Raw genomic sequence first — 22,732 nt, forward strand, 5'->3', positions numbered from 1 at the left:
ATTTGTACCAAGCTGGGCTGCACAAAAGCAGGAATTTTCTTTAAATCATGGTAATCACTCTTTAGAGATGTGGTGCAGGAACCAAAGCCTGCTGGAACTGACTGGGACTGAAGAAACCTTTCCATCATTCCCCCAGATGGGTCCAAATTAAGTCTTTTGGATATGTTTTTTGTGAGCAAAGGTGCTTCCACATACAGGTCCTTAGAGGCAGAAATCATCTTTTTCACCACTGTGGTTTTAATTCAGTTCAAGTTTAATACAAGGTGTCAAGTACTTTCTCCAGCACCACTAAGGATGCCATTTGTAAGGGCAATATTCAGACACAGCTGAGGTATGGCAGCGTTATTAGAGGCAGTTATGGGACACAGACTCTTCTCCTCTAAATTATTAATGCTTTTAAACCTTAATAAAGCAAATGACAGGGGCGGCTTTGACTGCTTACAACCGATTTTGGCAACTCATGTCCTCCTAGCAGACCAGTCCCCCCAGCCCATAAGCTCCAGTACTTGTTCTGGAAGCAAATTAAAAACACAGCCTCGATTTCCACCACACTAATAGGAATAACTTGACAAACCCTTCTCAGATAACTGAGGTGGAGAGATTTACAGTCAAGAAGTTGACATTCCCTCCCTGAAATACTTGGGAGAGGGAAGGCGATGTGCCTTAATCGCAGTAATCACAGTGATGCAGATCCTGAGTGGACTTCTTACCATGGAGGGTGTTTTGGGGTCAATATTGCATTTAAAACTACTTTAATCTCACACGGGGATAGATGGAGCAGTTTTCCCAGCGAAGGACCACAGGAATTTGCTTGGGGAAGGGCCAGTTCACATGGGAAAGCTTCCTCTGTCATCCTAGTCCATCTTGAGCTGGCTGCACATCCCCTCTGAGGGGCTAAGCGAAGAGTTAATCGTTCCTTAGCTCTAACTGTGGTTAAACAGCTACAGGACACGATCCTTATCTTCAGATGCTTCCAGCCATTGGCTCTGCGTGGCTCAAAGCTCCGTTTTCAGCTTCTCGTGCAAACCCTCCTGGTCGATCCTGTCGGTGTTGCCGTACCACCGGTGGTAAGCCAGCAGGGCGGCGTTTTTGGCAGCGATGGCGCTCATCTCCATGGCGCTGGCTGCCCGCTCGATGCCGTTCAGGTAGTAGATGTTGTCATGGAGGATGACAGGAGGACACCCCTCAGGGGGGCTGTAGTGGGGGTAGGCCAACCACGTCTTCACCTTGACAGAGTCATAGGAGGAGAAGAGCAGGTTAAGCTGCTCTTTGGTGAGCACCTCCTTGGAGAACACCTTCCAGACGGCCGACTGCAAGGCCGGCTTCCCTTCACCACCTCCATCCTCCACGGGAGACACCACCCCCAGGCTACTGAAGAACAGTTTGGGGTTCTCCATAGTGAAGATGGCACCGAAACTAAAAGCCTCTGGATCGCGGTAACCAAAGAAAGAGGCGTTCAACCGTCCGTGCACGAACGTTACCACAGTCTTGTGGTAAAGGTTTGGGAACTCGGGGACAGGAGGGTCGAAGTTCTTGAAGGTGATGTTGGCCATTTTGGGGCTGAGCGGAGCAGCAATGACAACGATGTCATACGTGTCCCCTGTCAGTCCCGATGTAGTGTTGTACGTCACCTGGTAGAGCTTTATGGGGTCCCCTGGGGGAGAAAAGCTCTGTTAGCCCTCTCTATGGCTGAAGGGAATCCCGTTTGTCCCTTTAAAAACCATCATTCCTTTAAAATGCCACACATTTAGGCTAATGATGCCTTGCTGCAGGCTGAAGTAGCTCTGTGAACTAGCACCAGCTTAGCTGTGGGAGGGTGGTGAGATGGGACTTTGAGCAGAACCCTAATTTCATCTTAAAATAACCCCAGAAAAGACCCAATGTGTTGGTTTGGTCTGCCAAGAGCAGTGATTGAGGCCAACACCACTCTCTAGCTGCTGGAATGAGCCATTCCCATCCCCACCAAAGGGAAAGCAAACCCAACTCACCTGTGGGCCTGGGTCTGACTTTTGGCTCTATAGATAACACTGTACCAGAGATAACTTCAGCTTTGGAGGCGTAGAGAAGGCCAGTGCAGACAAGTTTGTTCCCACCTTTTACTGACCAAAGGCCCGATTCCACCCCTGCCAGAGAGACAGCACCTACAAAGGAAACCACAATCATTAGGGTCATTCATTTGATGTAGCTGTGTGGAGGGAACACTTGAAACAGTAGAAAATAAGGGGGGGAAAACATCCTTTTGGGGCACAGAGGTTGCTGATGGCCAGGGCTAAGCAGGTTGCCAGCACTTTGTTGGAGTGAAGCAGTACCCCAGCTCGGGGACCTGGAATCCCATGCCCATAAAGAGCACCAGGACCCCAGGACTGGGATGTGGGGTGGGATTCCAGCCACATTGGAAGGTTAACCTATGAAACACTCACCTACAAAGCCATTGATGTTGACACCTTGCCCATAATTGACTCTCATGGCTGGACAAACCACCTCATTTATGAATTTGTGGGAGAAGCCAGCTTTCTGCATGGCTTCGTCAATGGTTTGGTTCAGCATCTGGATGAAGTCATTCCCTCCCAGGGCATGAAGCAGGTGCTCGTTGCTGCTGAAGGCATAGTCATGCATCTGGTAGCGATAGATCCTTTAATCAGAGGCAAGAAATTAGTGTTCAGTTGCTGTTAATTACTTTTGCTGAAGCTGTGGAGGATTTCACAATGCAGCTCCTGAGAGCCTGCATGGAACAGCAGGGCTTGTCCTTCCAGCCAAGCCTTAGCCTATGCAGACCTGGACCTTCATTATTCATTTCCTGATCTTTCCTAACAAAATCCCTTTGTGCACAGGTAGAAATTTCATTCCCTTTAGCACCCAGGTGCCAGAGTGTTGGCACATCCCATATCCAATGCACGTTCGCACCTCGTGTTGTTGCTGGTTGAAGATGACAGCACTTACCTTGACCTTTTCCCTTAGAAAACCGATTGATGATGGAGAAAGGGCACCAGAGGCTCCTTTCTCAACACCAATCTTTACAGCTCAGCAGCAGGTTTCACCCATCTCCTGCAGCCTCCATCCCTAGCAGGGCCCAGACCTACCGCATGAACTTGTCCAGGATGTCCTCCACCCACATGTACATCCGTAGGGGGTTGAGCCCGTAGTGCCAGAGCAGCTTGAAGAGGTTGATGAAGTACCAGTTGCTCTCCTCGAACACAAACTCCTCCCCGTTATAAACCCCTGCGAGGCTGCCGTGTCCTGGGGCAACCGAGAGGCCTCGGGGAGAAAACAGCATTTAATGAGAAGTAGAGCTTGTGCCATAGAAACATGGAATGGGTTGAGGTAGAAAGGACCTTAAGCTCATCCAGTTCCAACCCCTGCCACAGGCAGGGACACCTTCCACTAGAGCAGCTTGCTCCAAGCCCGTGTCCAACCTGGCCTTGAGCACTGCCAGGTTGGCTTGAAGCTAAACTCTACCACACCTTGATTCTAGCTCTGTGCTGATAAGGGTGAGCAATTGAAGACTGCATCCCTGAGAAAGGGGAATTCATTCTTGACCAGGAGCCAAGCAGTTATTTGCAGTGACTTCTGGACCTTTATGACGGGTTTTAACGCATTGCCATGGGGGAGAAGGTGTATCATTGCCATTGGGATATGGGTCTCCTTTTACCTGGGTGGAGACTGGGGTACCACAGGGGGCTATGAGGGGGTACTGGAGAAGAGGTATCAGGGAAGGATACTGGGGGTGATTTATGGGGGAAGGATATAAAAGGAAGGATACTGGGGGGGGGGGGATATGAAGGAAGGATATAAGGGGGAACACCGGGGAAGGATATGGGGGGACATTGGGGAAGATATGAGGGAAAGATATTGAGGTATGAGAGAATAATATTGGGTGGATATGGAGAAAGGATATGAGGGAAGGATATTGGGGGGGTATTGGACAAGGATATTGGGGAGGTATTGGGCAAGGATAAAAGGGAAGGATACTGGGGGGGTATTGGACAAGGATATTGGGGGTATGAGGGAATGATTTGGGGGGGGGATACGGAGGAAGGATATAAGGGAAGTCTATTGGGGGGATAAGAGGGAAGGATACAGGGGGTATTGGGCAAGGATATTGGGGGTATGAGGGAATGATTTTGGGGGGATACGGAGGAAGGATATAAGGGAAGGCTATTGGGGGGATAAGAGGGAAGGATACAGGGGGTATTGGGCAAGGATACTGGGGGTATGAGTGAATGATTTTGGGGGGATACGGAGGAAGGATATAAGGGAAGGCTACTCGGGGACATGGGGGAAGGCTAAGGGGGGATACTGAGGGGGATACTGGCGAAGGCTAGTGGGGAAGGGAGGGGGACAACCCAGGCTTGCTCTTTAAGGGGACGTGCCCCCACCAGAGCAGACCTGGACCCAGCGCATCCCTCCGGGGTGCGTGCGGTGCACTTGGGGTCCGCACTCACCCAGCTCCTTCACGAAGTGCTTCATGTGCAGGTTGAGCGGGTGCAGGACGGACCCGCCCGCCTCATAGCCGGCGCCTTCCACCTCCAGCGTGGCCAAGCGGCCCCCGACCGCCGCCCTCTCCAGCACCTCCACCCGCACGCTCCTCCCGAACTTCTGCCGCAAGAAGTACGCGGCGGCCGCGCCTCCGATCCCGCCGCCGACCACGGCTGACGAGAACGGGCACGGGCCGTCAGCGCTGCCCCTCACGGCCCGCCCCGCCGCACCCCCCCCCCCCCTCGGCCCTTCCCCGCTGTACCGATCTTGCCGGGGGCACCGCGCTGCCCCCCGAGGCCCGGCACCGGCGGGCAGAGAGCGGCGAGGAGCACCAAGAGCCGCAAGGCCGACATGGCGGGGGCCGGGCTCAGCGCCGCCCCGGCGGCGGGCGGGCGGACCAGGAGGGCGGGCGGCCATGGGAGAGGGCGGCGGGACGCTGGCAGCCGCGCCGCTGGTGTAGTGGTATCATGCAAGATTCCCATTCTTGCGACCCGGGTTCGATTCCCGGGCGGCGCAAAACTTTTTCTTTGCCATTATAATTAACTACTAATTGCTATTAATTATTAATTAACTATTCATCCCCTTCTTTTCGCTTCCCGTCCCGCGGCGCTGAGGAAGCACCCGGTACCACCGGGCGCAAACCCCTTCGGTCACCGGTAACCGGGCGCATGCGCGGGAGCGTCGGCTGGCGGGAAACCTCATCCGGAGGCATCCCGCCGCCCGCGGTGCGCGCATGCGCGTTACCGCCCCCTCTCGGCCGGCCGGGCCCGCTCGCCCGCCATCTTTGCGAGGAGCGGCGGGGGCTTTGTCCGCCGCTCGGGCTGCCCAGGGCGCTGACGGGGCGGCGGGGCCGCGGCTCGGCGTGAAGAGCTGGGGCGGGCGGTGCCATGGAGGATGAAATGCCCAAGACCCTGTGAGTGGGGAAGGGGCGAGACCGCCCATTGTTCCCGGCCCTGCGGGGAGGGGCGGCCCGGGCTCCCCTCACACACGCTCCCCTCAGGGCCCCGTCGGCGGGATCGGGCCTCCGCGATGGGTCAGCGGCCGCTGGGACGGCTCAGGCCCGCTATTCCCGTTCCCTGCCCTGCTTCCCAGTGGTGCTGTCGGCTTCCAGCTCCCCCCTCCCCCCATCCCGGGGCTCCCATGTGGAGGGAAGGGGGCTCGGGACACGTTTATCCCGCTCGGTGTTCGCTCCAGGCACATTTTAGCGAGGATCTGGCGGAATTGCACCGTTTCTTTTCACTGCCAGCTCATCAGGCGTGTGGGGGGTGCCCTGGGCTCAGAGCCGGAGCCTGGTTCAGCAGCTCCATGGAAGTAAACGGGGGTTGCCCGTGAAACCGGGTGTTTAAAGCACCCTGCGAGCACGTTACTTCCCAAAGAACTCATGGTAGCTGCAGGGCAGCTCCTTGATGTATTAAAGTTATCAGTTGCTTTAATTACAAGCAACTTCTATGTCGGTCTTGGGCAGACGCCCGCTACTGTCAAGGGATCTGGGCTTTCCAAGTGGTGTTGGAAAGGCAGGAGCGCATCCTGGCTTTGTGTGCTTCTCTGGACTGCTTTCCCGTGTTGAGAGCTTGGAAATCACAGCCCAGTGTGTTTCTATTCCACCTCTGTATGAGCTTTGCTGTCTGTTTCAGTGCTGGAGCTATGGGGAGGAAGGACAGGAAGGAGTTCCTGCACCTGGGTCAGAGCAATCCCAGGCACAGCTACAGGTTGGGCAGAGAAGAGATTCAGAGCAGCCCAAGGAGAAGGACTTGGAGGTGTTGGTCGATGAGAAAATGAACATGAGCCGGCTTCAGTGTGCGCTCACAGCCCAGAAACCAACCGTGTCCTGGGCTGCATCCGAAAGAGCGTGACCAGCGGGTCGAAGGAGGTGATCCTGCCCCTCTGCTCTGCTCTTGTGAGACCTCACCTGGAGCATTGTGTGCAGTTCTGGTGTCCTCAGCATAAAATGGACATGGAACTGTTGGAACAAGTCCAGAGGAGGCCACGAGGATGATCAGGGGCTGGAGCACCTCCTGTATGGAGATAGGCTGAGAAAGTTGGGGCTGTTCAGCCTGGAGAAGAGAAACTGTGTGGAGACCTCAGAGCAGCTTCCAGTGTCTGAAGGGGGCCTATAGGGATGCTGGGGAGGGACTCTTCATTAGGGACTGTAGTGACAGGACAAGGGGTAACGGGTTCAAACTGAAACAGGGGAAGTTTAGATTGGATCTAAGGAGGAAATTCTTTCCTGTTAGGGTGGTGAGGCACTGGAATGGGCTGCCCAGGGAGGTTGTGAATGCTCCATCCCTGGTGGTGTTCAAGGCCAGGTTGGACAAGGCCTTGGGTGAGATGGTTTAGTGTGAGGTGTCCCTGCCCAGGATTGGAACTGGATGATCTTAATGTCCTTTCCAACCCTAACCGTTCTATGAGATGGGATCTATTCCATGGCGAGAGGAATGTTCTGTCTTTGGACAGTGGCTTCGTCTACCCCAAGGGCTGCTCAATGACGTGGCTGAGTGCAGTGAAACAAGGCTCTTACGTGACTTAAGCCAGCTCCTTTGGTCCAGCTTCCCCGAGTGCTACACGCTCCCTGCTTTTACAATCCCGTTGTCTTTCTGGTGTGTGCCTTTTGGGAGCTATTCTTGGTGTCTGCAAACACAGTCAGACCTGTTTGCATAGCTGCATGTTGATTTAAGAGCGTGTTTGTCCCCTGTCCCAATGAAGCCGTTGTCTGGAGCCGAGTGGTCTGCTCAAGGGAAGGAGTTATCTGTCCTGGAGCATGTGTGGCTTGTTGCACAAACACGTGTGAGCTGAGTATGGAGCAATGGACCCAGAATGGTGCTCCTTTGGATCGTTCCGAGTGACTTTCTCCATTCATACGGAGTCAATTGTTATGAGCTGAATGTCACAGATGGGGCCGAGAAAGAGCAGTTTGAAGGAAGAAAGTGCAGCTAAAAGGGATATCTTTCCAGCTTGGCTCTGTAGTGTGGGTGAGGTACTTGCTCGTGTGAGGATTCCTGTCCATAGTGCTAACGAAACCCCATCTGGATGTGGGTTACGGGGCTCCTTCCTTGGATGCAGTATCGTGAGTGGTCTGCAAACCACTTACCTTTTCCTTTAGCACCTTTAAGTCGTTTTTCCAGAGCAGGTTCTGGATGTTGTTGGAAGTATTTGCTGTTTCCACGTCACCCCCTTCTTTGAAGGGGGACGTTAGAGCCTTGGTGTTTCAGGAGCTGTATTACTCATGTAAATGATTTCCTGGATAGGCAGCCCATGTTCACGTGGCGCGTTACCTTCCTTGAAAGCAGCTTTTCAATGGCAGAGATTATGAGTCTGAAGAGCAGTTACAGGGCAGACAGTGATTTTGAATTTACAGAGACCTCCTGTTTGTGTTTGACACGCAGGTGCTTGCAGAACACTTCTCATTTACCCTGTATGTCTAAAAGATGCAGAGGTGCCAACATCCACTAGTCTGATATTACCTTTCAAGAAGATGTATTCACTGTGCAGTGAATAAATAGAATTGTCTGCATAGTTTGCCTTGTATAGCATAGTTTCAAAGCAACATTGACTGACTTATTAGTGAGAATCCAATTAGCAGGGGAGAAAGGGATGGGAAAGGTGCAGAAGAAGACAGGAATGCCACACAGGAGAGTTCTCCTGTTCTAGCTGGCAGGGTCATCTCAGCACCCAGTGATTTCTTGTGTAACTGGTCCTGGGCAAGGTCCAGGTGTGCTGGACCCTGCCCCTGTCTCAGCTATAGGGAAGGAGAGCCACAACAGAGCTCTGTGGCAGGCTTAAGGTGATCAAACAGCTTGAGCATGGCATGGAGAGAGTCCATCGGAGGAAATAACACAAGGGATTGTTGCTTGGGGGACTACAGCTCTATTTTTTCCAGCTTGGCATGGTTGACAGTATGGCAGGACTTCACTGGAGTTTGTAAGCTTTGTGTAGAAGTGAGAGTAGTTCACATCTAATGTGGCAGCAGGGCCAGGGCAGGGATTGTGCCCCTGCACTGGGCACTGGTGAGGCCACACCTCAAATCCTGTGTTCAGCTTTGGACCCCTCACTACAAGAGAGACCTTGAGGTGCTGGAGCAGGGCCAGAGAAGGGCACCGGAGCTGGTGCAGGGCCTGGAGCACAAGTGTGATGGAGAACGGCTGAGGGACCTGGGGAAGAGAAGGCTCAGGGGGGACCAATTGCTCCCTACAACTGCCTGACAGGAGGATGGAGCCTGGAGGGGGCTGGACTCTGCTCCCACAGAACAAGGGATGGGATAAGAGGAAACGGCCTCAAGCTGCCTCAGGGCAGGTTTAGATGGAGCTGAGGAGCAATTCCTTGCCCAGAGGGTGCTCAGGCATTGGAACAGGCTGCCCAGGGCAGGGCTGCAGTCACCGTCCCTGCAAGTGCTCACACACCACGTAGCTGAGGCCATCAGTGCCATGGGTTAGTGGTGGCCTTGGCAGTGCTGGGGAAGGGTTGCACTGGATGAGCTTAAAGCTCTTTTCCAAGCTGGTTGATTCCATGATTCTACTACACAGTTACACATTGTCTGTGTGTATGCGCACAGATACCTTGCTTCCATTCCTTTGAGGGGGTGCATTTTGAAAGGTTCCTGGGGCTGTCAGAGGTCACTTCCCTAAATCCTGTTTTTTTTCCACCTAAATCCAGCATTAAGATGGGGAATGCTTCAGGAGATGCCTGTCTGATTATCAGGGTGAAACTCCAGCATGAGTGCAAAGGTTCCTGTGTAGGTAAAGCTCAGCCACAAATAAACCATTAATAAACTTAGACCTGGGAGGTCACTTGAGACTCTCCTCACTTTAGTGGCTTATTCATTATCCAAATGGCGCTGAATTGTTTTAAAAAAGAGAAAATAAGAAATCTCACAAGTTATGACTCAGTTGAACTTGATGGCAGGCCAGAATATCTAGAATATCCTGGTGTTATCAAGCACAAAGTTAATTGCCTTAATGAAGCACAGTAAACCATCCTCTGTTTAAGGAAACCTCAGAAGTGCAGCAGTTACTTGCTTTGTGAGTGAGAGGATGCTTGTGAAGATCTGATACTGGTGTGTGGACTTTAAGAAGCAGAACAGCTCTGACTTCTACTTAAAGCAGTTGTTCAAATTACTAATACGAGGTCATTTCTGACCGAAAACCAGGGGCTGTGTGTCTTGTTCCTCCATTCTCTTGCTCAACCCAACACTGGAGCGCACCCATCTCTTCTGGAAGGCTGTTCAGGCCATTCTGTCAACAGGAGGAGTGCAGCAAGTCCCAGGTTCTGCTGCCTTCTTGTTTTCTTACAACACCTTTACAGCTCTTGCATGGAGACAGGGAGGATTGCTGCTTTATTGACATGGCTCCGGCAGCAGGATTTGGCCAGGACTGTGCTTGCAGGGGCTGTGGTTCACCACAGAATATTCCTTTGTGGAAAGGTGCTGCCCCACCTTTGGAGCTGAGGTTTCTCTGGGTGCTTTTTTTAAAACTCCCGTGACTTGGGCTCAACAACAACAACAAAAACAACCCCACTTGTGGGTTGAGGAGGAGTTTCATAGCCCAGAATGCCAGCATCCCAAGTCAGAGCGGGGCTGCGCTCGCAGAGGCTGATGCTTTCAAATGGGGGAGGACGGGGGAATGCCTACACTTGAGCTCGGTTGTCTCAGGCAGATGTAATGCTTTCGGATGGTGAATCCTTCTTTAAAAGGAACTGACCCAGTCTCCTCTCCTGTGCTTCCTAAACCCAAGATCAAGCTGCTCAGGCAGCTGGGGAGGTGGCATCTGGGGAACGATGACTGCATGGGGTTATCGGAACTCCTGTTCCTAGAGGTGGAAACTGGTTTGTAGGTCGAGGTGTCCACATCTGGCTTTGAACCAGGGTGCAATTTTAGACACAAGCCTTGGGTAGTACCAAGGGCTGAGGACAGGCACTGTGCCACCCACTGTTACCAGACCATTTCTGCCTCGTTGCTCCACACACTTCATGTCAGCACCCTGGGTTGGGTGTTGGGGGAACAGCATTGGGCAGTGTTTGCTCAGTTACTGACGAGCAGACTCGAGGATGGCTTCTAACTTTGTGTTTGCTCCCATAGATACGTGGGGAACCTGTCAAGAGATGTGACTGAAGCGCTCATCCTCCAGCTCTTCAGCCAGATTGGACCATGCAAAAACTGCAAAATGATAATGGATGTAAGAGCCTTCACCTAATGGGTTTCATGCTGCTCCCAGCTCATGGCCTTGGGCTATGCGTGCATATTTTGGAATTCCACTGGAAATACAGTTAACAGGATGTAATAAGGCTGGAGATCACAGTCATGTCCTTTTGCCATCATTTCTGCCTTGTGTCTGATGTTAAATGTAAGGATGGCTGGATATTGTGAGAAGGAATGAAGATGTTCATGCATGTGGGTGTCATAGAGGAGATAGACTGAGAAAGTTCTTTGCCATGCTTTAACCTTTCTAAAGCAGAATTGAAACTTCCTGGAGCATCATTAGTGCACTGACTGGGGTCTCTGTGTAAAGTAAGAAGGCCTGTCCTCTTTGAGCTGTTTAGATGTAATGAATAAGGAGCTGAGTTGAACAGAGGAGAGTTGGAAGAGGGTTGTATCAATAATCCTTGGTTTGTGTCTGTTATCAGACAGCTGGAAACGATCCGTACTGCTTTGTGGAGTTCTATGAGCATCGGCATGCGGCTGCAGCGCTGGCTGCTATGAATGGCCGGAAGATAATGGGTAAGGTAAGCTGTCATGTCTACAGGGTGAGTTGGAGTTGAAGAACAGGCTGTCTCAGGTGGTGTGGGTGAAATACCACTTGAGACAAAGTGGATGCACTGCAAATATTAGGCACTTGGTTTGGGCAGAGGGCTTCATGTAACACGACTGAGAGCAGGCTGTTGAGACTGTTATAGGAAGAACAACACAGAGGTGGGGGTGTAGAACTAGAGACAGGGGGTGCAACAAGTGTTTTAACTCTTATCAGAGTTATGAAGCTTATCAATCAGCATAATGTTCCCTCTCCCCCTGAAAAAAACCCACCCATCCAAACCAAATTCCAGAACAAGTCTGCTTCCTGTCTTTGCTTTTAACCAGTGAAACACAGTTTGACAGAACAAACCCTTTCCCAAGAAATGCGTCTTAAACTTGAGCTTCCACCCCAAACTTGAACAGGTTCTGGTGCCCCCGTAGCATCAGAACAAAGTGCTGGGGGTGTCTGATAGCTGGGATTTGCTTGATCTAACGTGAGCAACTAATGCTTGCAGGAGGTTAAAGTCAACTGGGCGACGACCCCCAGCAGCCAGAAGAAAGATACCAGCAGTAAGTGTTGCTTGTGCTTTGAGTACATATTTGATTTCTATGAGTAGCTTTTAAACATAAGCAGTAAGCATCCTACAATTAGAAACAGTAATGTTTTGATCATAATCCTAAGATATTATTGAATGTGTTTGTGTTAATAAACTTAAGAACAAATCTAATCTTTGTCATCAGGTAGTACCGTTGTCAGCCCACAGCGTTCACAAGGTAATTGTGTCTTCTTAAACATAAAATGAAATGTCACCAGGGTGTTCACTAACCACCTGAAGCTCTCTATGGGGGTTTTGTTCCTAAATTGATTTCCTTTGTTTTATGGAAAGACTTCCCTTTCATTTCCCTGTAGTATCAGAAAGCAATTTAGTGTCCACTGTTCCATTCTGGTGCTAATGTCTAGCAGTTTGTTATGAGTGTAGTAAAGCCACAAAGCCCCTTATCCCCTGCTGTTGAGGCAGCTGGCTCCCTGTGAGGTGTGTGCTCCTGCAGACAGGCTCCTCAGGAGTATCTAGACTTCCAAAATGGAGTTCCATTGCTCACAGCAAGCCTGTGGATTGCTGCTTTTCCTGGCCAGCTTTGAATTTCCATAGGCCAGTGGGGTTCAATTACATCAGCATCTGGGCAGGCTGGAGAGTTTTATACCTGCCATGGTACAAACAAGTCTGTGTATCACTAGGATAACATGTGACATGCTGATTGTAGTGGAAGACACCTTAGATGCAGGGCTTTAGGTTTGCTTTAGTGTATGTTTTTTATGGCTCTTATCCAAATTGAAGGGATCCCTGTTTTCATTCCCCTACTTTCAGTCCTAGTTCACTCCTGGATTCACAGCCATTGAATTCCCTTCGTGTGTTGGCTGGGCAACCAAAACTGTTGGCTTTTGAGAGCTCAAACTTCTTTTAACAGCAAACTGTTGGCAGTGCAAGGTCGTTTTTTGAGTTGTTCTTCATTCACCCCTGGTGTTAACCTGGACATTGTAGCCAGGTTCAAAGTGCTCTGGAACAAGAGTTACCCCTATCCTGAAACCTCTTTGAATCTCCTGCCATGTCAAAGCATAACACTAGTGTACAGAGAAAAAGATCCTCCTGTAGTCTTGACACATTCAATAGATAGTTTAAGACTAAAGAATAGTTTTCAGGTTGTACAGTAAAAGCTGGTTGGTCTGAAAAGCGGTTTGTAAAATACAAGCCATAAATTCCACGTGTCGCTGTAGTAGCCTTAAAATCCCTGGCTTAGCACTGCCAAGCAAAGGATCTCTTAGGAATAGCATTAAATTTGTTTCATGGTAAACTCTAGTCTCCATACAGTTGTCAGTCGTAGCTGGGAAGTGCGTTCAGGTGCCACTTTCATGCATTAAAATCCCTTTTTTTGTCTCTTTTTGCCCCAAAAGACCATTTCCACGTCTTTGTTGGAGACCTCAGCCCCGAAATCACAACCGAAGACATAAAAGCAGCTTTCGCACCGTTTGGAAGAATATCGTAAGTCGTTTCTTAGGGCAAATGAAGTCAAAGTTTCTCTCTCCTAAGTGGAGGCAACCTTATGTTTCAGTAAGTAAAACAGGAGAGTTGGTGCAGTGCAGGATTCACCTCTTCATCCAGCGGCTTGAGTGTGAGCGGTCGGGCGTGAGGCAGGGACCCGGAACCCAAAGCCTTTAGAGCAGTTTGTTCTGCTTTCCTAGACAGGTTGCATCCAACTTGCTTTGGTTTTATACTCCTTGCCTCGTCTGGCAAAGCAACACCAAAACAACCTGACTCCTAAAGCTGGGGTTTGCATTCCCCTCTTGGTGATCACATCAGCACAGTCCGTGACCAAGTCCGTGTGCACGTTCACGTTGTGTGAGGCTTGAGTTTCTTTGTTAGCCATGGTGTGCCAGCCACCCATAGCCAAAGTTTAATTCCTGTTTCCCACAAAATGAACCTTTTTTAGCACCAGACTCATTGGGGCACCTGGAGGCTGCAGTTAGAGTGGCCTCAAAGCGTTTGGCGCTGGGTCAGTGTAAGCCTTTGACCCGAAGGGCTCAGCCAAAGCCATGGGGCATCTCAGGTCAAGGAGCTGCCCTCGTCCCAGCAGTGCTGAGTGATGGTGTAGCGAGTGAACGTGTTGCAAAGGGGGAATGGTGCTCACAGGTCTCCACCACCTGCCAGTTTGTTGTATTGAAGGTGTAGCTGAGTAAGGAGCGGTTCGTTCATTCCATCCTCCAAATGTAAACCATTAATTTTCCTTGTAGTGTTGTCTGTACTGGACATTGAAGTTTCTTGATGGTGATGTAAGAGAACATAGAGTGCTTTGGAGTGTTGGGTAGTGAACATGTAATTGAAGTAAGTTTGTTTTTTGTTTGTCTTTTTTCCCCCTCAGAGCCCAGTGTATTACTCTTGTAATGCCAGCTTGATTTCCTCTTATGATAAGGTTTTGAAAACAAAATGTGATCTGAATGTGACTTGCTTCAGACAACTATAATGCTTGACTGCATCTTTTTGTAATTGTCATCTAGGAAGTGCAGAGGGTTGGACTCCTAAGGAGAGTCACTTTATCCTCTGGGCAAATGTAGTCTGGATGGAAGGGATGAGGGGCTCTAAAGTCAAGCTGAGCTGCTGGAATGAGTATGAGAGGGAGGCAGGAATAGATGGGACCTGCGGTGGAGCTGTGAGAGTTTCCCCTGCCCAAGCCAGCGCTGGGTGTCTGAGGTTCAGTGGACAGTCACCCTTAACAAATGACCCCCCAAAAAGCCCAAACCCCCTCCTGAGTCCAAAGCAAAGCTGAATGTTGGCTGGGGGACTATAAAATCACAGTGAGCATCAGCCCGTGGTCCAGATATGTGGGGCTGTGGCTGTTGTCCCATCTTTTCTAGTAGAGCTTTTTGGACACAGAGCTGTTGCTACATGCTGGTGACAGGGAAGGGCGAGCGATGCTCTTGCCTATGGTGGGGCATTTGTGGCTTGGCCTGCCTCATCCTGACTCTCCAAAGTGAAACTCGGGTTCTTTTCCTCCCCCAGAAGCAGCAGATTAAGTATTAGCCCTGCAATGACTCTTTAGAACTCTTGCTCCAAAAGCGAGGGCTTAAATAAAGCCAAAGATTTTCTACTTGTTCGATTTTAACCAGGAAAAACATTGCTACTGTCTCTTAAGTGGTGGAATGAAGCTACTTGACTTTTCCTGTTCTTCATCAGTGCCTGGTTTCTGGAAATGTGGTGCTAATGGAATATTTCCTGATCATTTTTTCTTTCATTACTATTTTTGTTAACATTGTTGGTGCTAAACTCAGCTTTTTGTTCTCTTAATGACACCGTGGTTGAACTACTGCATGATTAGCCCATAAGACCTGTTGGTAATTCTTTGCATCTGGGGGTTTTTAATCACTGTAAAAGCACACTTTCATTGTGGTTTCCTTTTATGCTTGCTGTACGCATGTTTTCACTTGTTCTCAAGTCTTTTATTTTCAACGTTTTCAATTGAGGGTAAGTAGAGATGAGTTTTTCCCCCCTCTCCCTCTATAGGCTCTTCAGAGCAAACCCAGCTAGGATAAGCAAAGTGCATCTTCTCAGGCAGTTTGCAGCCTATAACCCAAATTCTAACCTAACCCAGGAAAGGGGGAAAAAGACAGGGGGAAGGGGCAATGGGGGTCTCACCAAGAGAAGGGAAAGAACATTTCTGCTGTAGCTTTGGGTGAAGTATTTTCCTGGGGGCCTTTGGTGATGGTGTCAGTGCTATGGGCTGGATTAGACTTAAGATGCAGCATTTCCAGTTACCATAAGGCTTAGAAAAGCTTAAACCCTCCACCCTGAGCATAACAAACCTCTTCATTATGACTTTTCTTGCCAGTCTCTGAATGCTAAACATTGTGCACATGTTAACACTATAGTTTCTCTGCCCCCCCCCCCCCCCATTATTTTATACAGTAAATGACATTGCATGACTTTCTGACTGGTTTTATGTTGTTCCCGTTCTTTTCATGCCTGTCTATGTGGGGCAAAGGAGGGGAGGAGAGGGTGGCCTGTGGTACACAAGAGGATCTCGCCCCTTGGCTAACGTGTCCACAGATTGCCTGAGAAACAGGGTAGAGTGGCATTCCAGGAGTGGGGTTTAGCTCTTGTAGCTGGGTTCTCTTTTTAACTCAATCTCAAATAATAGGGCTCTGGTTATTTTGCAGAGTGTCTCTGAAGAATGGACAGAATTGCCATGGCTAACTACAAGCTACAGTTCACAGTGGACAAACGTTGTAGTTTTCTTATTTACTTTTATAAACTTTCATTTATTTCTTTTCCCTTTTCTTTCTTTCCTTCTTTATTTGTTCCCCTTCTCCTCTCTCGTAGTTTCCGATCAGTCCTGTATGATTGCTGTTGTACAAATGCACTTGAAATGATGTCTGATATGTAGTGTTCTCTTTTTTTTCCTTTTTTTTTTCTCTTTTAAGACATGAATGTTTCAGTGTTTTGATTTTTTTTCTTCAATAATTTCTGAAAATGTCAATCTCTCAAAATTTACAGCTGCCCACAGGCCAAAAAGGGGGTAACGAATTGACCCGAGAAAATTAAAGAATTCAGTTAACAGGCGACGTATGCCTTTTAATTCCTATCTTTTCTTCATTTTTTTCTATTTAATACTTTGAATTAGAAGGTAGAAATGTGTTGGCAAATGAATAGCGCATTTAAAGATTGCATGATTAAAGAGAGCCCTTGAGCTAATGTTAGCTACATGCTGTAAAGTGATTCTTTGGAGTAGCTGCTTTGACCGTGGTTTTGTGTCTTTAACAGTCTTTAAAAGCATTTTGAAGCGGGGGCCAACTGTTGTAAAGTACATTAGAGAAGCTCTTGATTTGCATGTTTACACCATTTAAGTTTAATTTTGCTACTACCTGCCAAAGCATTCGTAAAGTTCTGTGTAGAAAAGAAGCCTTTTGCTTTGACTGTGTTGCTGGTGCAATAAGCAGTTGACCTTAGTAAAGGTGAAACATGAAGATAAGGTGTTAGGGGTGTGACTCAAGTTGTCGTTTTTAGGAGGCTCGGGTGGTGAAGGCGCTGACCTGGGTCTTGTTTCTGCTTTTTAGAGATGCACGTGTGGTTAAGGACATGGCAACGGGGAAATCTAAAGGATATGGCTTCGTCTCCTTCTTCAACAAATGGGTAAGCTGCAGCATGGGCTCCAGTGGCCCCAAAAAGCAGGCAGCCACTATGGGGAGGGAGCGTGCCTTGTCCCAGTCCATGTCCGTAGCTGGTTTCTCTGCCTGCAAGGAGAATTCTTTTCTCTCTCTTTGTCACAACACTCTACTGCTGCTTTAGTGTTTCTAAACACAAGGGTCATCCAAATGGATGATGGACTGAGGTGACAGTGACAATCAAGAGGGTCTTAGGCCTCGCCATGTCCTTCGCCCTGCTGAAATCTGCTTTCTTTGGAATAGGATTTCTTCCAGCACATCACAGTTGTCGGGGAGGGTCATTAGTTTGGCTCTGTCACAAAAGGAAGAGATGCCAACAACGGGTTTTCTTCTCTCCCTCTCATGGCCAGGATGCAGAGAACGCGATTCAGCAGATGGGTGGTCAGTGGCTTGGTGGAAGGCAAATCAGAACAAACTGGGCGACAAGAAAACCTCCGGCTCCAAAGAGTACATATGAATGTAGGTCCTCAAATCCTGTGTTCAGCTCTGGGCCCCTCACGACAACAGAGACATTGAGGTGCTGGAGCAGGGCCAGAGAAGGGCACTGGAGCTGGTGCAGGGCCTGGAGCACAGGGGTGATGGGGAATGACTGAAGGACCTGGGGGTTCAGTCTGGAGAAGAGGAGGCTCAGGGGGGACCTGATCACTCCCTACAACTGCCTGAGAGGAGGATGGAGCCAGGAGGGGGCTGGGCTCTGTTCCCAAGGAAAAAGGGAATGGACAAGAGGAAATGGCCTCAAGCTGCCCCAGGGCAGGTTTAGATGGAGCTGAGGAACAATTCCTTGCCCAGAGGGTGCTCAGGCATTGGAACAGGCTGCCCAGGGCAGGGCTGCAGTCACTGTCCCTGCAAGTGTTCACACACCGTGTAGCCAAGGCCTCAGTGCCATGGGTCAGTGGTGACCTTGGCAGTGCTGGGGAGCGTTTGGATCTGATGATCGGAGAGGTCTTTTCCAACCTGGTTGATTCCATGAGTCTCCCTTATTCATGTCTTGGCCAACCTCCAGCTGTCCAGGACAGCTCTGGCTTTGTAACTCCATTCCCTTGCCTTTAGGCCTTGACACAAAGAGGGACTGCATCAAATTTCCCTGGCAGATCCTCAATTAGGTGTATGGGACCTACTCGATGGGTGTTGGCAGGTCATGCTCCACATATCACGCCGGTCAGCATTAGAATTCCTACATAATGTCTGTCTGATCCACTAATAAGCGCTGTAAAATCTCTTTCAGCAAACGCCAAGCAACTGTCTTACGACGATGTGGTCAATCAGTCCAGCCCGAGCAACTGCACCGTGTACTGTGGAGGTGTCACCTCAGGGCTCACAGGTACTGTGCCTTCACACTGCAGTCACATGGAGCATGGTGAATAACACCCCGATCACCTCACTTTGCTGTTCTGTTTCTTCCTGCTTCAGAGCAGCTGATGCGCCAGACCTTTTCTCCCTTCGGGCAGATTATGGAAATCCGAGTGTTCCCGGATAAAGGCTACTCCTTTGTACGGTAGGCAAAGGATGTGGGTGGATGAAGGTGGTGGCAATGATGGTATCACGTGTTTTGGTGCTGTGGTGCATGGAGGGGTGGGTGTGAAAGCTTCACAGCAGCTTTCTGGGACAGCAGCCTCATCTGAGGAGGGAGTTAGGGCTTGTGGCACCAGTAAAGAAAACCTCTTGGCCCAGTCTAAACTGGTGCAGAGCCCTTCACATATGGGACCTGTCTGTTCCTTGGGTGTGATTTCACAGCAGAGGCAGACAGTCAAGCTTGAGAGGCTTTCTCTGAAGCGTCCTCATCTCTTTGTTGTTGAGGCTCCAGGTAATAAAACCCAATTGTGAACTGATTTTCTCCCCTTGCTGCCAGATTTCCTCATTTGTTTAGGCATGGTTATGACAATGAGGCAGGAGAACCAACACTGAGACAGGGAAAAAGGCCTCATGATTCCCACCACCACCACCACCATGGAGGGAATGGGATAAAGATTCTGTATCCGGGCTAGTGTTCATCACATCCCAGATCCAAGAGGAGCTGTCTGGGGCAGTTACACATGGAGGCGGTGGTTTATGTTGGCACAACTTCTGTTCAACAGGTTCAATTCCCACGAGAGCGCCGCGCATGCGATTGTGTCCGTCAATGGGACGACTATAGAAGGACACGTAGTGAAGTGCTACTGGGGCAAGGAGACACCAGACATGGTCAATCCAGTCCAGCAGGTCAGAACTTCCACACTGCGGGCTTTGCTCGTGAGTCTTTGCTAGAAACCCATTAAGGGGCTGTAAAATCCATCTGTGTGCCAGTTAGAGCTGACACAGTGCATGTCACCTACGGCTTACATCATAGAATCACAGAATCCCAGACTGGTTTGGGTTGGAAGAGGCCTCAAAGCATATCCAGCTCCAACCCCCTGCCACAGGCAGAGACATCTTCCACTAGAGCAGCTTGCTCCAAACCTGGCTATTAAATGAATTCAAGAGGGGTGTCCAACCAAGCACCCATCTCTGTGGCTGTTCTGGTGTCATTGTAGCAGCCAGCCCCCCTCAAAGAGGGTCTCTGGGGTGTGTGTGTCCCACCAGTTGACCCAGACCACCACCTAACACCTGGGTGTTCTCCTCTTGCAGAGCCAAGTGAGCTACCCGCCGGCGTACGGGCAGTGGGGGCAGTGGTATGGCAGTGCCCAGATCGGGCAGTACGTGCCCAACGGCTGGCAGGTCCCTGCCTATGGAGTGTACAGCCAAGCATGGAATCAGCAGGGGTTTAGGTGAGTTACTTGGGCTTTGTGTGAGAGGGGTTTCCCTTCGGGGGGAGGAGGTGATAGTCCAGGTCCATAGCAGTACACAAACTGCCAAGACACCTTGATGCTTTATTACATAGAACCACAGAAGGGAGCTTAAAGCTCACCCACTTCCAACCCCTGCCACGGGCAGGGACCCCTTCCACTAGAGCAGCTTGCTCCAAGCCCCTGTGTCCAACCTGGCCTTGAACACTGCCAGGGATGGGGCAGCCACAGCTTCTCTGGGCACCCTGTGCCAGCACCTCAGCACCCTCATATAAATCACTTCTTCCTTATCTCCAACCTGAACTTCCCCTGTTTCATTTTGAACCCATCACCCCTTGTCCTACCCCTACAGTCCCAGATGAAGAGCCCCTCTCCAGCATCCTTGTAGCCCCCTTCAGACACTGGTGATTTGATTTCCAATATATGGTGATTTGGGATGGGATTTGGATCCACACCCCTCTATTCTGCATTCCCTTCTCCCTCATTACCAACTCATCTCCTAAGGAACCGTTTCCCCCACAGCCAGACACAGTCTTCAGCACCATGGATGGGCGCTAACTACAGCGTGCAGCCACCACAGGGGCAGAACGGGAGCGTGATCACCAACCAGACGGGATACCGTGTGGCAGGGTTTGAAACACCCTGAGGGAGGAGAGCAGCAGGAGACTCCCAGAAGTGTCTGTCACCACCAGGATTTATCCCATCCAGCGGATGCCATGTATTTATTTAAGCAAGAGGAGAAAAGGGGGTTGGGGTTGGGGAGGGGGAGGGAAGAAAAAGGAGAAAATCCCCACAAAACAGCATTTTTTTGATCCTGAAATTATCATCCCCATTGTTTAAAAACCAAAACCGAATCCCACGACACGAGATGCTGGATAGCCGCCGACTTTTGCCTTCTTTTTCCTCCTTTCTGTGCTTCTTAAACCCCTGCGGGTTTGGAAGCGCAGCCGAACGCAGGGACTAAGTGCCACCAGGACCGGGGGGCAGCACATTGCACAACGTTGAACCTTTTTTGGGGTTTCTTGGGTGGTTTTCTTGGCTTTCCTGGGAAGCAGCGTGTGCCGTTGGCCTTCCCAGCGCTTCCCACCAATGTATTATAAATCGCTGTACAAAACCCATCCTTAACAAACACAAGTTAAAAGCATGTGGATCCTGAAGCCTTTTAAACACCCCTCTTGTACAAAGCCTCCGTCCCTCCACTTTTGTTACACTGGGGGTTATTGTTTGGATGCTAAATTACTGATTTACATCATTTTTATAGCTCAGTGTCTTTCAGGGTGGGCTCAGCCTCAGCTCAGCACCAAGGGACAGCAGAGTTCCTGTTTTCACTCTACCACGAAGGCAGGGTCTTGGTTTCCTTATTGGTTGGGTTCTTTTTTTACTGATTTCTACATGGACATGTGCCGGTTCTGTAAAATATTTTAGCAAATTCAGGTTTTGCACAACCATTTGTATGTCTCCTTCTTTAAAAGGTGGGGCAAGGAGTCCTGTGCGTGTGATTTCTGCCTCAGATACCCCCTTTTCTGGCCTGTGGGTGTTGAATATGTGCTCTGGGAGCAGCACTCCTCACTTAGTGTTGAAGAATGGTATAAAACTGCCCCTAGTAGAGGAAAATGACCAAAGCTCTGTGTTTTGGCACTGTTTAGAGGCTAAAAATGGCTTTTTCTCGCCTACCTCTTGCCCAGACTTCAGAAAGATGCCAAAAAACACCCAAAGCAAGGAAAAATACCCAAAGCAAGGAAAAAAAAAACACCAAAAATGAGGAAAAACCCACCAAACCTGGCGGTCTGTGTGTGTTTTCTGGTCTTACCCAGTTGACCCCAAGCTTTCCTCGGGCCGAAACGGGGGGGGAAGGGAAGCAAGCGGCTGCTCGGGTAATTTTGGGCTGAAAAAGCCTGAAATCGGTCAATTCCCCACGAGCGCCTCCGAGAGGCAGCCGAGCGCAGCGTGAGCGAGGACTACAACTCCCAGCATCCCCCGCTGCTCCGCCCCACGTGACTTCCCCGGACCAATAGGAGCGGGCGCCACGGCGGAGGCGGGTGCCGGCGGCAGGAAGTGACGTCAGGGGAGGATGCCGGGAGGCGGGGCGCCGTGTGGTGAGGGGGGGTCCCGGTCCCGGTCTCGGTGCCTCCGAACCCGGGGGCCCGGCCTGAGGCGCTGGGGCCGGTTCCGGCCCGGCCCGGCCCGCACTGAGGCGCCCGGTGCTGAGGCGTCGCTGCGCGGTGACAGTGATCGCTGAGGTGCGCTGGGGCGGCGGGACGGGGGGGGGTCACCGGCACCGGGAAGCGGCGCTCGCGGTGTGAACGGACACCGAAGGGACGTGGAGAGAGCCCAGGGAAGGCCGTGGGGGGGCTGGGGCTGCTCTGCTCTGGAGCCAGGCTGAGAGAGCTGGGCTGGGGCAGCCTGGAGAAGAGAAGGCTCCTGAAGGGGAGACCTGAGAGCAGCTCCAGTGCCTGAAGGGGCTGCAGGAAAGCTGGAGAGGGGCTTGGGACAAGGGATGTAGGGACAGGCCAAGGGGAATGGCTTGAACCTGCCCGAGGGGAGACTGAGATGAGCTCTTAGGCAGAAGCTCTTCCCTGTGAGGGTGCTGAGGCGCTGGCACAGGGTGCCCAGAGAAGCTGTGGCTGCCCCATCCCTGGCAGTGTTCAAGGCCAGGTTGGACACAGGGGCTTGGAGCAAGCTGCTCCAGTAGAAGGGGTCCCTGCCCGTGGCACTGGATGAGCTTTAAGGTCCCTTCAACCCAAACTGGTCTGTGTGGGTCCATGGCACAAACATCCCCTGCCTCAGTGCCCTGGGAAGGGGAGGGTTTGGCCATGGTTGGGACCAGTGTGGGGAGACAGAGTGTGCAGAAACCCAGCCTGAGTGGGTATGGGGGCAATGGCCCCATTGACACTGGGTTTTCTCCCCATCCCTTCTGCCCTGTCATCTCCACGTCAGTGCTGCTCAAGGTGTCTTTGAGCCCCTTGTCACACATCCCCCAGATCTGTTTGCATCCCACATCCTTCATTTAATGTTATGTACCCCCAGGGATGAACCCCTTTTTCCATGCACCAAAACCTC

The 22,732-nt window shown here is 50.7% G+C and overlaps 2 protein-coding genes and 1 non-coding gene across 13 annotated transcripts; 2 read left to right on the plus strand and 1 right to left on the minus strand.

Moving 5' to 3' along the window:
* Positions 1-217: 217 nt before the first annotated feature.
* On the minus strand, positions 218-4,830 carry PCYOX1 (prenylcysteine oxidase 1). The gene is made up of 6 exons (XM_062621110.1): positions 4,739-4,830; positions 4,443-4,649; positions 3,081-3,255; positions 2,421-2,632; positions 1,989-2,141; positions 218-1,654 (listed from the first exon to the last, which is right to left on the minus strand). Exons 1-6 carry the CDS (start codon positions 4,827-4,829, stop codon positions 996-998), a joined length of 1,497 nt encoding a protein of 498 aa, XP_062477094.1. The 5' UTR covers position 4,830; the 3' UTR covers positions 218-995.
* Positions 4,831-4,921: 91 nt separating this feature from the next.
* Positions 4,922-4,992, plus strand: TRNAG-CCC (transfer RNA glycine (anticodon CCC)). The gene has a single exon. It is a non-coding gene; the product is annotated as a tRNA-Gly (tRNA).
* Positions 4,993-5,211: 219 nt separating this feature from the next.
* TIA1 (TIA1 cytotoxic granule associated RNA binding protein) lies at positions 5,212-21,117 on the plus strand. 11 transcript variants are annotated; one of them, XM_062621111.1, is made up of 13 exons: positions 5,217-5,389; positions 10,547-10,643; positions 11,092-11,190; positions 11,713-11,767; positions 11,939-11,971; positions 13,149-13,236; positions 16,803-16,878; positions 17,261-17,369; positions 18,136-18,231; positions 18,321-18,405; positions 18,986-19,109; positions 19,515-19,654; positions 20,195-21,117. In XM_062621111.1, the coding sequence occupies exons 1-13, from the start codon at positions 5,364-5,366 to the stop codon at positions 20,316-20,318; spliced, it is 1,152 nt and encodes a 383-aa protein (XP_062477095.1). In that variant the 5' UTR covers positions 5,217-5,363; the 3' UTR covers positions 20,319-21,117. The 11 variants fall into 11 exon arrangements, 10 of the variants coding, with proteins under 10 accessions (XP_062477106.1, XP_062477105.1, XP_062477098.1 ...); XM_062621112.1 differs by lacking the exon at positions 11,939-11,971 and having other exon boundaries at positions 5,218-5,389; XM_062621118.1 differs by lacking the exon at positions 5,217-5,389 and having other exon boundaries at positions 10,628-10,643; positions 11,092-11,185.
* The last annotated feature ends 1,615 nt before the right edge of the window (positions 21,118-22,732 follow it).

Source organism: Pezoporus occidentalis, unplaced genomic scaffold (assembly GCF_034315485.1).
Source record: "Pezoporus occidentalis ecotype Australia unplaced genomic scaffold, CSIRO_AGI_Poc_V1 ctg228, whole genome shotgun sequence".
In the NCBI taxonomy this organism is placed as follows: domain Eukaryota; kingdom Metazoa; phylum Chordata; class Aves; order Psittaciformes; family Psittacidae; genus Pezoporus; species Pezoporus occidentalis.